The following is a 14,008-nucleotide window of genomic DNA, read 5'->3' as shown; positions in this document are numbered from 1 at the left end:
GATATGAAATGGGGAGCTAGGGAAATAGGAAAGCAGGGGAAAGACAAACCTAGAAAGCCCCAGAAAACAGTGTCAGACTCTGTGCATCAAGAATAAAGGAGAAACATCTCTGGCTACTCCTTGACCTTCCAAAAGCAGCTGGAGAGGGTCCCAAGATACTTGAGCCTCATCATTCTTTGCTGGTCAGTACATGACAGAATCATAAAAACCGCCTAGCAAAACATGCATCACATTTCCATCAAATTCATCTATTCAGAAACTGCAGGTTACCATTCTCCAGCCACTACTCTAAACACACTCTGCAGCAGATCAAGAGCTCCACCCTTGATCCTAGTAACACTGACACTTAAATGACTTTCCATGAAAGACTTTTTTACTTCAAATGTTAATACGTTTTTTAAACTGTTAAACACTACTAAGGTTGCAAGCTCAGCACTTAAAATTGAGAATTGAGTTATTGTCACTCAGGCAAAATCAATTCAGCTTTCTAATAAAGGATGTTACAACACAATACCATTGCCGAATACCATTAACACCATCCAATGCAATTTGAAAACAGCATTTGCATTCTTTTTTTCCCCTACAAGACACCTCTGGAGGTGTTTTAGAAACCTGTAATGAAAGAGTTCGTGGTCACCACAAGTCTAGAGGGCGATCACAAATGAAGTACTGATCACCGATGGAGTTCATGGTCAAACTACTATGGTACCTCAGCCGCTAGATCCGGCACTAAACTATGGTCTTTCCCCATTGCCACACAAGCCTTTCTGCAGCATGACAGTCAATAATAAAAAAAGCACAGGATCCCACCACCTCAGACCAAAAATTCCAGTTATTCGACCTCCATTTTGGGGGGTACTTCAACTGAAAAGGTATTTTTTTCAGGAATGCTGAGCACTCAGATCTGCTATTTGGAAATATACTATTTATATAATATATAAATATATATTTCATAGTATATATACTACAAAAATATTTTAAAATAATTATTAATAATAATTAATTTTTCAAACTTTCTGCTATGCAAATGGGAAACTGAATTAATTACAGCCCTTTTCCACATTGTAGCATGGTGTTTGTCTTTAAAAAACTGCCAGTATATACATAGAAGATATATTTTATACATTTTTTTATTTTACATTGATTCAAATATAACCTTAATTCTGACTTCACAACCCCAATGCTTTTATAGCAATGTGTGTGAAAATTGATTAATTACACATCACACTAAAATTCTTGACTTTTCAAAGGTGCAGCAACCATATTTCCCCCAAAGGAAGAGTGAAGATTAAGACTGGCTAAGTAAAACAATGCAAAGTTCTGTCAAATCAAAACAGTATGAAAAGCTGAAAGAGGTCTTCTGTGCCATAGTACCACACGCAAGACAACAAGTACATGAATAATGAAAAATACCTGGCTCAACTTCCTTTCATAAAGGATGCTGCCCACAGAATCTGCCTTTTGGCTCACAACCCTGGGCAAAAGGGCTAACAACGTCCACACTTAAGCCCAAGGACTCCACTGTAAAAATGCAGAACCTCTTCCCAAACAGATTGTAAGACAAATTTGATGTATAGAAAGCAGGACATTTGCACCACCGATTTCCAATCTTAGCAGATGTCATACTGACAAAGCACCTAATCACTGCTCTTGACGTTTTTAAAAATACCTAATTTTTTAATGAAAAAACATCTATCACTACCATACATTATATCAGGCACAGTGCAGGACTGTCTCCCCACCAAAGGAAACTTCATTTTCCAGGTTCATGTCAACTGTTTTTTGTTACCCATGGCTAGTCAACCAACGTTATCGCTGACCCTGTCCAACTGAAGCATTACTTGCTTGCACCAAGTGCTATCACTTCTTACGAAGCTCTGCATAACCTTTCACTCCACAGAAAATTTTGTATTACAAAGGTAATTGCCCTAAATATGAAAAAGATGAACACAGGTTTTGCACTATCAGCTGTGGTTCCATTTGCAAAATATTATTTTCTATTAAAGAAAAAGAAGGGCTTGACCAGGCCAGCTCCAGAGGCGACCAGCAGCGCAGCGGCACACGCAGGGTGCACATCCCGAGGCGCAGCGCCAGTGCTGCCGCCGGCCACCGCGCTGCAGTGACAGCTCTGGGCTCCCGACGGAGGCCGGGTTACAGCCCCTGCCTCTGCCCTCATCCGCCGCGGGCCCTGCCCGGCCGCCCGCCTCGCCTCCCGGCCCGGGGCCGGCTCCACGCAGGGTCACCTCTGCGACACTGCCCGAGCAGCGGCTCCGCCGCCGCCTCGCACGGACGTTTCCACAGCGAAAGGGCGGGAAGCGACGTTGCCCCATGCCCGCCGGCTGCGGCCGGTGCCCCAGGCAGCTGACGGCGCCCGGCGCGGCCCCGGCACCCCGAGCGGCCCCGCCGGGCGCGGCACGGAGCGAGGCCGCGGCGAGGGGCCGAGGCCGCCGGGCCGCCAGGCGGGAGGGGCGCGGCGCGCACACACCTACCGTCTCCTTGGCAGCGGCCGCCACGGGGATGGAGAGCAGCGCCCGGGCCCCGCCCGGCTCGGCGGCTGCCGGCTCCCGGGAGGCCTCCCGCCGCCGCTCGGACAGCCGGTACCCCACGTACCCGGCGAGAGCCCCCCCCGCCGCCCAGCCCAGCTCCCGCCGCCAGCGCCTCAGCCCCGCCGCCCCGGCCCCGCCGCCGGCCCAGAGCCGCCGCGCCGGCTGCGCAGCGGGCGCGGGGCCCAAGCGGCGGCGCCACCGCAGCAGGGCGCGCAGGGCGGCCATGACCGCCGCTCCGCCCCAGCCACCGGCGGACGGAGCCCCCGGCGCGCCGGCAGAAGCCTCGCGAGAAGCGGGGAAGGGGTGGGGAAGCCCGAGGCCCCCCGCAGTCCCCGCCCCGCGCCACCTGCCCAGCCGCCCGCCGCACCGCGCCGCACCGCGCCTCCCGGCTGCGGGCACCGGCTGCGGGCGTGGTTGCGGCGAGCGGCGCCCCCGGCGCTCGGGGCAGGCGGTAGCAGGCCGCGGGCCGTTTCCAGCCTGCGCGGGCCGCAGCCGGGTTAGCGGGGGTGCGAGGTGCTTAGCCCGAGCCTGGAGAACGGGCGCGGGCGGGGGTGGGGGCGGCAGGAGCCGAAGTGCCGGGGGGGGCGATGTGTGGAAACCGCCGCGAGTGCGGCCGCAGCTTGTGCGTGGCCTGGCTGCGGCTGGGCGTGCAGGCCGGGTGCTGCCTGTGGTCAGAACGGGCACCGGGGCCTGACCCAGCTCCCCGCGGCCTCACCCCCGCGAGCGTGCCCGCACGGCCCGGCAGTGTTGCTTGACAGAAACCTGGAATCACTGGCTTCAGCAAAGCAAGAGCTTCCAGCCGTACCTCATTTGCCTGGTATCCCTGAAGGCTGGAGGTGGCTGTGGCGTCAAGATTGTTCAGTGGTTTACTGCCAAGGCTTTATTAAAAGCATCCAGTGATGCTAGTTATCTTTGTTACAATGAGAATTGCTGTGACTCCATTGTCCTGTAAAACCTAGTAATGTCCCAGCCTGTTTCCAAAGCCTTGGAAACTCCTGGTGCGTACCCGATACACAGCTGGAACTAAATGCCCGAGGACTGTTTCAGTTCAAAGGAAATTAAACAGCAATGCCTGGAATACTAACATTTGGCATATTAAATCCTCGATTTTAAAATGCATTGGAAGCTGGCTAATAGTCTGGCAAGTTTTTCCATAATTTTTTGGACTGTACTGTAAAGTGTCCTTTGGTGTACCTGTGGGTGGCAGTTATCCTCACAATAAACAGTTTTTAGAAACTAAATGTGAAACAGGGAGCTAAACGACTTACCAACAGAGAGTAATGCTGTAGCCTGGAAACTTCTGCCTTCTCCAGGCCCATCTGGCCTCTCTCTCCAATACCTCTCCCTGTGCCTCAGGTTCTCCCTATTTCAAGGGTATTTTCTGTTCATTTCAAAGTGACACCAGACTACGGTATCTCCTACCCTTTCATACTCTTTGTGTTATGAGGTCTTCTCATCAGGAAATGAGACACTTGCCATGTCAGCAGCCTCTCTGATAAATATTCTCGGCTGCAGGCAGCCTCCCTAGCATAACCAAGCACTAGTTAAAGATGAGCACATTCGTTTTGTCCCTGCCTGATGCTGATGGGCGATAGGCCTTGTCATGCATTTCACGTTAGGATGTTCTCCATGGTACAACCTATGTCACCGCCTACGCCACCTATGTTACCTTGAAACTTCATAAACCGCATGCAATTTCAAGTCACAGCAAACTTTATGGCACTTTTTGCACTGGTCAAGTGCAGCCTCAGTCTTTGTCTTTTCTACATAAATATGTTATTCCAAAGTTTCAGCCAGTTTTCCTTGCCTACTGCCCCCGCCCAAAAAAAAATCTTTGATGTTTTTTTATATTATTATGAACAAGATTTCAGAAAATACACAAACTACAACTCGTTTCAATAAGTTCAAGACACTCTCATGCATTTTCCATTTCTAAGAAACATTGCAGTGGTTATGATACTGTATCAAGGGAGAATTGTGGCCGAATTTGTCAATATGATGGATCATGCAACTGTAAGCATGGCTGAGATTGAATTACCTCAGAGCTATGTCTGGAAAGGCAGGTATCTGGGGTGGATGGTAGTTACTGCATTTTTGTCAATGTTTTAGAATACCATACGCCAATTCACCCCTCAAGTAATTCCCTTGACTTCATTATTCCCATTTGTTAAAAACTAACACTTTTTTTTGTTAATTTTTTAATGTCTCCTGCTTTATGTTTCCCAAGAAAAAGTCTTTGTGTCCAAATCTGGGCTACATTTCTGTACTAAATTATAAAAGGCCGATGTAAAGGCCAATATTTAGGTGTCAAGACGGTAATAGTTTCAGGTGCTTAGCATGACTGAAACTCAAGTATTTCTCCTGCAGTTACATGACTAAGCATCCAGTCTGGAAAACTTCGTAGAATGTGGGTCTTGGATCTTTTCAGTTCTAGCTGTCTCATTAGGAGACACCATTCATCAATACAATTAACTTTTAAAAATGTCCAGTTTTTCCATTTGACTGGAAAAGAAACTACTTGTGGTCAATGTAGTGTCCCAAAATAAACCTGTTTGCTGGATGACTCATCAATCACTTAAACCGTAGACATGAACCATGAGTTATCTCCCTGTTCACATTGTTTCCCTGAAATCAGTTAGCTGCATTTTAATGACTTTTCAATAACACCTTTAGGTTAATCTTTTTTTCACTTCAAAACATCCAATACACATCTGTAACTGCTTATACCTGGGTATGTTAGTCAGAACTTCCCTGGTGAGGTGTTTGCTTAGGAACAAGAGCAGTTTATTTGTGCAGCAAGTCAAAACCCTTAAGCTGTCTGCACATCTTATGTGCACAGATTCAGAAACCATGTAATTAAAATAAATCAAGGTGGTTTAAATCCAATGATTCACTTACAGACTAATCTAAAAGCTGCCAAATGAGGCATTTGAATGTTGATAAAAGTGGAAAAGATACATTCTCACCGGATGTAACTGGATGTGAATGTGTGCTTGCTACCTAACTTCTCTGTCCCGTTCTGCTTTTACAGGAGTTATCCATGCATGTCCACAAAACCACGGACAATAAAATCATGCATCTTAAAAAGCCCTATGAATTTCTGTCATCCTTTAAAGAAACAAAACAAAAAATGAAGGTGCAAGAAATGTAGAACTTCTTTTTCATAGGAAAAACATTGTTTTCATCATTACTTTACCCTCATCTGACTTTTTGTAAACAGGTAGATATATTTATATATACATGTATGTATACATGCATACATACCTGTAACTGTACCAGTTCAGAAGCAGCTCTGAGTGCGTTTAAAGTCCGTATGTATTACATTTAAAGGGCTTTAGACAATCAGATTATGACCTGATTTGTACATAGAACCTTGAAAATGATTCTGTCCTTTTCTTCCTAGTAAATCCTGCAGAAGAATACACCTTACTTCACTCAGATGTACCGTGCTCTGAAAGGTTCTCACTGTAACTTCTGCATGTTCTGCTCATCTTGTTGAAACCGTATTTTCTTGCTCAAATCTAGGAAGAATCTGGAACTGACCATGATACACAGTTATCTCCAGCTGGACATATTCCTTTATGCTCAGTTTCTGTTCCACCCGTGTCAGCTTTCTCATGTATTCATGAACTCCCTCTTCATTCTCCTAGGCAATATTTTATTATATCATTGAAAATTTTGTGGCTGGTACAGCACAGTTGTAAGTGAGTTCTAAAATTTAGAAAGGTGCAATAAATTGCAGGACATAAAGTTTCACATAAATTAACAGCTTTTTTTTATTTAACCAACCTGATAGGTATATAGATCGATCTCTCTGTCTGTGTATACACATATATACCTATACATATATATACACACACACACACACACAATTTATCAACGATTTCAGCCCGCTGCTTTCTCCACTCCCTTGGTAGCCACCAGGTTTTGCCTATGATAATATGATATTCTTAGGAAATATACAGCAATTATACTGTCTATAAAAGCCCTGACTCCTTGCTATGGAAATAAAAATTCCACCACATATGTATTTGTTCAACGACACTGAAAATGCAGTGTCTAGGAAGTATACATAGAGTGGATTAGATTGCACTGTATACTTTAAGTTGAATTATGTACTCTTGTAAAAAAACTCTTCAAAATTATTTAACTTCCCATGGTATAGTCTCAGAAAGTGAAAAAAAAAAAAATAATCTTTAGTGTTATCTTTTCCTGTCACATGACTAGTGCAAACACCAAAAAAAAATCTTATCTTTTTGTTTCTTTTTTGGTACTTTATAAAACAGCACAACCGGTTTAGTGCCCAGACATTAAAGACTCCACTCGGAAAAGATCGATGTTATATATTCCACTCTACTTTAAATGTTTCCATTATATAACAGGAAAGATTTAGCCATAAGTGTCTTCCAGTGTGTGATGGCTGAGGATTTTTATTTTAAAAAACCCCATGCTTCTCCACTGGAGACGGTGGTGCCATCTAACCAGAACAGCCCTCTACTCTTTGTAGGACTCAGAGAGTACTGCTTGGACCCAGCAATGTTATCTGTACTGGAGCACCGTTAGGCTTAGGAAAATACACCTCCTCCATTTAGCTGCACCATCCCAGTGCATGTCCTGCAACTTAGCAGCTGTGATGAACAGCTTGATCTTGACCTGCCAGTCTTGTCAATAAAAATACTTGATGCATGTTTCAAACATTTCAGGTACATTTGAGTAATCGGTGTGCAGGCTACTCGAGAAATAGGTGCCATATAGATTATTCAACTTTGATCTATTTCTTTGATTTAGCGTTGCAATTAAGTAGGTTCGGTTCAAAGAGAAAGCTCATTGGTTGATGTTTTACACTGATGTGATAATGTTTACACAGATGTGCTTTGAAATCTTGATTATGGTGGATTTTTGGGTCCCACCACATGACAAGCTCCTGTTATCTGAAAGGTAAAATAATATAACGATCTGTAACTGCCTTCAGAGCAGGTCTGCCTGTGCTCTCCTCAGGTGATTTATCTGATCATTGTATTTAGCACTAGTTTTTTCATTTTTAAATCCCTCCACAGTAAATCACTTGCTTTAAAGCAGCCTTTTTGTAATTCAGGTGCACACAGGGGCAGTACTTAGGACTGCAATGATGAAAAGGTGTAGCATTACCTGCTTTAAAGCACCTGCCAATTAATTAGCCCTATACTCTCCATGGCAAATAAAGCTAAGCAGTCAAATCCATTTGATCTCTCAGATTTAGACTGTGACTGAAAAGACCATGGAGCAAGACAGGAGAACTAATCTTTCATGATTCTCTGCAACTTTTTTGTTTAAATGAAACTTTAAACCACCAAGTGATTCTCTTGAACTTTTGAAAGAATTAACTATGAAAGATCCCTGCATTTTATACTCCAATACTGTGTTTTAATGCTGGCGAGGTACTGCATTGCCCATCTTGAAGGCTGAGATGGGTTGTGTCTTTTGAGCCCTAAAATCCATTGGCTATTACAGAACAAGCAGTAAAGAAGGGAAAAGTCAAGCTCTTGGCTCCACGTGCCGTTGTTTTACCGGTGCTGATAATGAACACGTGTTCCACCAGCACGCTTGGATGCGTGAGCCGTTCCACTTTGGGGATAAAAAAACCACATATGCTCATCTGGAACAGAACGGCAAAGTCCTAAATGGATTCAAAACAGTGTAGAAAGACAAATGAGATCTTTCAGTAGGTGATTTTATTGCTAATTTGCAATGTTCACAGACCTTGGTTAAGAGCCCATTGCAAAACCGCAGAGAAGATAGATTAGATGAGCCATCTCTCAACCTTTCTTTCTTCTTCTCGGTGGGTTTTGAAAATATTTATCCCAAACCAGGAGCCTGCCCTTTATGTTTTTAAGACATCGTGTGGATACCCAAATGCTATAGATCGGTTTGATGTCACGTTGATGATAAATTAAAAGAGAGGGAGACTTTGCAGAGGGGAAAACACCTCCCTGACTATGCCAATTTCTGTAGAAATCCCCCTCCTTGTAGCTGAGGCGATAAAAGGGAAGGGTAATGCATGTACATTTTATTAGCGTTTTAGAAACAGGGAGTAAAACTGTCAGATCTTTGGGTTTTTTTCTTTCATGTGTGTCTGGGCAGGTCTAACCCTCAGGTAACGCCCTTTCTCCCTCTCGCCTCCTGCCTCTCCTTGCACCTGTCCACGTAATGCCGCGGCAGCTCCCGCCCGGGCCCCGCTCCCGCCCCCACCCCGGCCCCGCCCCGCCCCGCCCCGCGCGGGGCTGCCCCGCCCCCCGCGCCCCTGGGTGACTGGCTGCGCGCGGCGGGGGCAGGGGGCGCGCCGGCAGCTCCCCACACCCCCCCCAGTCATCCCAGATCAGAGGAAGGTGCGAGGAGAGGGGGAGCCGGTTTACAATTTCAAACGCAGCCTCCCCGCAGAGGGCTTCATTAGCATATGTCAGCGGGACCGCCGTGTATATATATACACGCGCGGGGCGTATAACCACCACCCCGCCGCCTGGCTCACACTAGCTCGGCTCGGCTCAGCACGGCTCGGCTCGGCCCTGCCGGCTCCCCATGCTTGGGGCCCCGCCGCGCACCCCCACATGCCCGCCGGGAGAGGCCGGCAGCCGCTCTCCGCCGCCGCGCCCTAGCCCGCTCGCCCCGCGCCCCCATGGCTCCGCTGGCCGAGGTGGGGGGCTTCCTGGGCGGCCTGGACGGCCTGGGGCAGCCGGTGGGCGCCCACTTCCTGCTGCCGCCCGCCGGGGAGCGCCCGGCGCTGCTCGGGGACCGCCGGGCCCCGGCGGAGCGGGCGGCCCGCGGCGGCGGGGCGGCGGCGGCGGCGGACCTGGCGCACTTGCAGGGCATCCTGCGGCGGCGGCAGCTGTACTGCCGCACCGGCTTCCACCTGCAGATCCTGCCCGACGGCACGGTGCGCGGCACCCGCCAGGACCACAGCCTCTTCGGTAGGCGGCGGCGCGCGACCGCGTGCGGGAGTGGCGGGGCTCCCCGCGCGCGCGCACCGGGCGGCGCGCGGCCCCGGTCGCGGATGGGGCGGGGCGGTGCGGGGCTGCCGGCGCAGGTGGCCGCGCTCGCAGTGTCGGCGGCGTTACCCCGCGGGGGCCGCTGCGGGCGAGGTGCGGGGCGAGGTGCGGGCCGGGGGTGCGCCGGGCTGGGCTGGGGGCGGCGGCTGCCAGCGGTGCGTGTCCCCCGCCGGTTCAGCGCGGAGGGGCGCACGGCAGAGCGGTGCGTGCCGTGTTCGCTGTCCGAGCTGGCAGTTCTTGAGTCTTTGCAGGGGAATACGGACGGTGGGCTCGGGCGTGCTGACCCTTGGGTCGCGCTGGCCCCCGCTCCCTTCGGAAAGCTGAAGCATTAGGCCCCTCTTCAAGAGCCTAAAATTCCGTTTTTCTCAAACAGTTAAAATGCTTCCCAGCTAAGTTTCTCTGCCGGTAAACCGAAAGGAGGTGAAGACCACCCCAAAGTGTAAATGTTTCCTGTCACACAGGAGTAAATCCTAAATAGTAGTTGTAGGAGCTGGATGTCTGAACAAACCTGCCCTTGTCAACTACATGTGTCTTCTTGTGTGTGGTGTGTTGGTTTAGCACTGTAAAAAGGCGGTTAAGGAGTTTCCTATCGTCCTCCCCATAGCCACAACAATCTGTCGGAATGGCTCTTGATTGCTTTTATAACACATGGATGTTTTCAGAAGTAAAGCAGCAGTAGTCAGACAGTTCTTCTCAGGGCGAAGATTTCCTACAGGGTGTAAACATGAAATAAATCTGCTTTAAAAGAAGGAAAAGTTAGCCTCAGATCAAACATTAACCGGGCTTTTTAGAAATGTTCTTCCTTTATTCTACCACTATTCTCGGCAGGTTTGTCTGATGTGGTTGCTTTGTGGGTTGAATCACCTGCTTATTATAGTTTTGAAAAAGGGTGGCTTTGAAAATGATACCAGAAAGACAAAATACCTCCACCTCCTTTTATGGGACTTTGTGCTTTAGGAACTGGAAAACTAGGATGATTTACATGCAATAGGGTTTTTAATGTGTACTCTTTGTAAAGATTTTTTTTTTCTTTTTTTTTGCTGCTTGGTAATAATAAATAAGAAACCTGCCAAAGCTCGATTAAAACTCAAAATATTTTAAATTATTGTAGAGCCCAGACAGTCCATCTGTTTGAGAGTGAAAAATGGTCCTGAATAAAAAAAAAAAAAAGAGTAATCATAAATATAGCAAAAAGACAAAAAGACATAATCAAAATCAAACACACTATTTAAAAGCACTTGCCTTAGATTCAGGTTTGTGTTTTTTTTTTTAACATGTTGTGGTTTTTCTGCTGCTCAGCAAAATCCTGCATATGATTCTAGAACAACTTCTTTTTGAGGCTTTGTTTATATTGTTAACAACTTCCAAAAAGCCAGTTCACACGTTCCCTTTCTTTCATGTTTTATATGTACTGTAATCTGTGCATATCAATTGGTTAAATATGTTGGCATATCCTTGCCAAATTCAGGCTTCAATTAGTGCCTCATCTCCTGAATACTTTATATTATTAATATATATTACATTTTTGGGGGGCAAATGTAATATAAATAGTGCTATAATCCGAACATTAGCAAATAAACAGTATATTTCGTGCACATAAAAAGCCTGCATTGAAGATAGCAAGTTGTGTCAAGAGGTGTGGGCCCATATGCTAGATAAGATGCCTGGCAAATACTTTTTTTTTTTCCCCCCCTGTGGGTAGGTTCTGTTATATAAAATTCCCATCTGTACTTTGATTTCCATTCAAATGATATAATAATGGATGTGTTTTTTTAAAGATAATGCTGTAGAGAAGGTAAAGTGTGTTTTCAGGTAGTTCATACCTATCTTCCTATGTTTGAGTAGGCAGTTTAGCAAATAGTGTATAATCATTATAGATTCCAGCTGCATAGTACTGAAGGCTTTAGCCTCAGCGCTGAAGAAAATTCTTTCATATTCAGCATTATAAAAAAGTTTCTTAAATGGGGTAGGATTCATGTTCCTAATGAGGTTTCTCAGACTGCTTTGCTGTGAATGTTATATACCTTTCCATATAGTATTTGACGTTTCAGAGAAACAAGGCCTCATTTATTATAATATGTAAATTTTTTACTTGTTTTCAACTGTGTTTTGGATACTATGTATTGTATGCTTACAAATTGAATTAAAGCAATTATTTTTTTCCCCCTTAGGTATCCTTGAATTCATCAGTGTGGCGGTGGGACTGGTCAGTATTAGAGGTGTGGACAGTGGCCTTTACCTTGGAATGAATGAGAAGGGAGAACTCTATGGCTCTGTAAGTACTACTCTCATGTCAGGTCACACAAGTTGAGGTTTTGATTCACTTCTTAGTGCTATGCAAACCCCTCAAGTAGCTAGCTAAGGTCACCTTAGCTTTCAAAACACTAACTACTTTTCCTGTTGAAGTGTATATTTGTAAAGTATATAGCAGTATAGCCTTTGATACTGAAGATTAATGGGAAAAGTTTCTCTGTCCTAGCTGAAGAGAACTGAAAAGAAATATTCCTCCTAAATTATGATGAAAATCGCTAAATTAAACCAGCTATTCAAACAACATTTAAGTTGCCTGCTATCTAATTTTCTTTTTGTCAATACTGAAATGTATCATAGTGCATACTCTAGCATTAAAAACATTGAATGCAACTGAAAAACGTTAAAAGGATAGTTATGGAACAAATAAACAACAATTAATATAGTACTCTGGCTTTATGTATAGCCTAATGCTCCTTTACAGATCGGCAAGTGGTACTTCCAGGTACCAGCTTCTTACCATACAAACATTCTTTCAAATGCTGGGAAAAAAGAGGGTAATACCATATGTCATGGTTAGGTACCACAGTTAATTGAAAAACCTGAATGGTGCAAGAGTGCTGGAAGTATCTGTAAATCCCGACTGGAATATTTTGAGTTTAAGAATGAAAGTAAGATTGTACTCATTACATTTGATCTGTATCTGGTGAAAAACTTCAACTGTAAAATATGACTGTAAAAATGTAATCTTTGATTTTTCCAATACTATCGGAGTTATAACAATCTTAGGCTGTTCTTTCAAGTCTTAAAACATCTTGAGATAAAATATTCTCTCTCCAGTTCCTTTGGTTCTGGTTAGTCCTGTTTGAAATATTTACAAAGAAGTGATGAATGCCACAAAGAAGACATGGAGATGTCTTTGTGGGCTGTTACATCGCACCTGAGTCCCTCTACCAAATCTCACTTCTAGAATGTCAGATACCCCAAGACAGAACTCTACGTAATATAGTTTCTGTAGGTCAAGTGAATTTTGGTTAAACCATAAATAATGCATTTCTAGAGAAAGTTACCTAATTTGTCTTTAAATCCAAAATTATATATGTACACGTTTAAAAAAAACACCAAGTAGGATTGCAAACTTGGTGTCAGGTCTTGGTTTGATTTGTTGAAGTTAAATGAACAGTAAGGCCACAAAAAGCCTAAAACATCTTGTTTATTTTAATCATATTTTTAAAGTGTGTGTTCAGATATCTAGCAACAGCTGAAGTTATTTTTCTTTCTGTAGGAGAAACTGACTTCTGAATGCATCTTCAGGGAACAATTTGAGGAAAACTGGTACAACACTTACTCATCCAATGTGTACAAACATGGAGATTCGGGGCGGCGATACTTCGTAGCACTTAACAAAGATGGTACTCCCAGAGATGGGGCAAGGTCCAAAAGACACCAGAAATTTACACATTTCTTGCCCAGGCCTGTGGATCCTGAAAGAGTTCCAGAACTGTACAAAGATGTGTTAGGATACAGCTGAGGAAGGAGGCAACTTGTGAAAAAAACTCATATTGGAGCTGTTGCCCCTGCTTTCATGGCAATACCAGCATGCAGAACCTGCAGAGATCTAGGATGGTGGTTTGGAAGAAGGTGCTTTGTGGTAGGCAAGCCTCTTGTTTTGTGACCTTTGGATTTAGGAGACTAAGCCTTAAAGCTGAAAGTGGACCAGCCTCCTTCAAACTTGCTGAACTGTTTGGTAGCCAGTAACCAAAGGGAAGTTGGAGTGTGACTTTAACAGACTCCTGGCAATTTTGTCTGGATTAGCTATGGTCCATAAATTAGCAAAGAGCTACCTGTGTTATGTGGATGAGACAACATCTGGAAGAAATAGAAACAAATGGACTGTAAAAATAGTAAGAAATCCTGAGAACTGTGTATGAAGTTTTAGTGGCTCCACTTCAGTGATGGACCTTAGATGTCGATGCATCGTAGTCAGAGCTGGAACTTGTCTTCAGGATGGACCTATTTATACGTCTCCAGATAGCATATATTTATTTTATATATTTATTTATTGAAGAGTTTATTTTTTACTGGGATATGAAGAGAATACAAGCCCCTAACCCCAATGAGAAATCATTTACAGTGCCAATATTTGCTCTCAGTAGTGTTATGATAAAGAAATGACATTATGTTGCAATG

At 45.0% G+C, this 14,008-nt stretch overlaps 2 protein-coding genes across 7 annotated transcripts in view; one reads left to right on the top strand and one right to left on the bottom strand.

The window, feature by feature from the left end:
* The window catches only part of MICU3 (mitochondrial calcium uptake family member 3), a 58,108-nt gene extending 55,285 nt beyond the window's left edge, over nt 1–2,823 (bottom strand). For 5 of the 6 annotated variants that reach the window (XM_040596373.1, XM_040596381.1, XM_040596415.1 and 2 more), the window contains exon 1: nt 2,490–2,822. In XM_040596373.1, coding sequence (XP_040452307.1) covers nt 2,490–2,771 — 282 coding nt within the window. In that variant the 5' untranslated portion in view covers nt 2,772–2,822. Of the gene's footprint in view, nt 1–2,489 lie in introns of all 6 variants that reach the window. The other variant, XM_040596408.1, reaches the window with a different exon arrangement.
* Nucleotides 2,824–9,183: 6,360 nt separating this feature from the next.
* Nucleotides 9,184–13,500, top strand: FGF20 (fibroblast growth factor 20). Its single transcript, XM_040582386.1, has 3 exons — nt 9,184–9,490; nt 11,740–11,843; nt 13,104–13,500. Exons 1-3 carry the CDS (start codon nt 9,199–9,201, stop codon nt 13,347–13,349), a joined length of 642 nt encoding a protein of 213 aa, XP_040438320.1. The 5' UTR covers nt 9,184–9,198; the 3' UTR covers nt 13,350–13,500.
* The last annotated feature ends 508 nt before the right edge of the window (nt 13,501–14,008 follow it).

The sequence above is a fragment of the Falco naumanni genome, chromosome 1 (genome assembly GCF_017639655.2).
Source record: "Falco naumanni isolate bFalNau1 chromosome 1, bFalNau1.pat, whole genome shotgun sequence".
In the NCBI taxonomy this organism is placed as follows: Eukaryota; Metazoa; Chordata; class Aves; order Falconiformes; family Falconidae; genus Falco; species Falco naumanni.
Note: the sequence above shows the minus strand (reverse complement) of the source record. Positions and strands in the feature narration are given on the sequence as shown.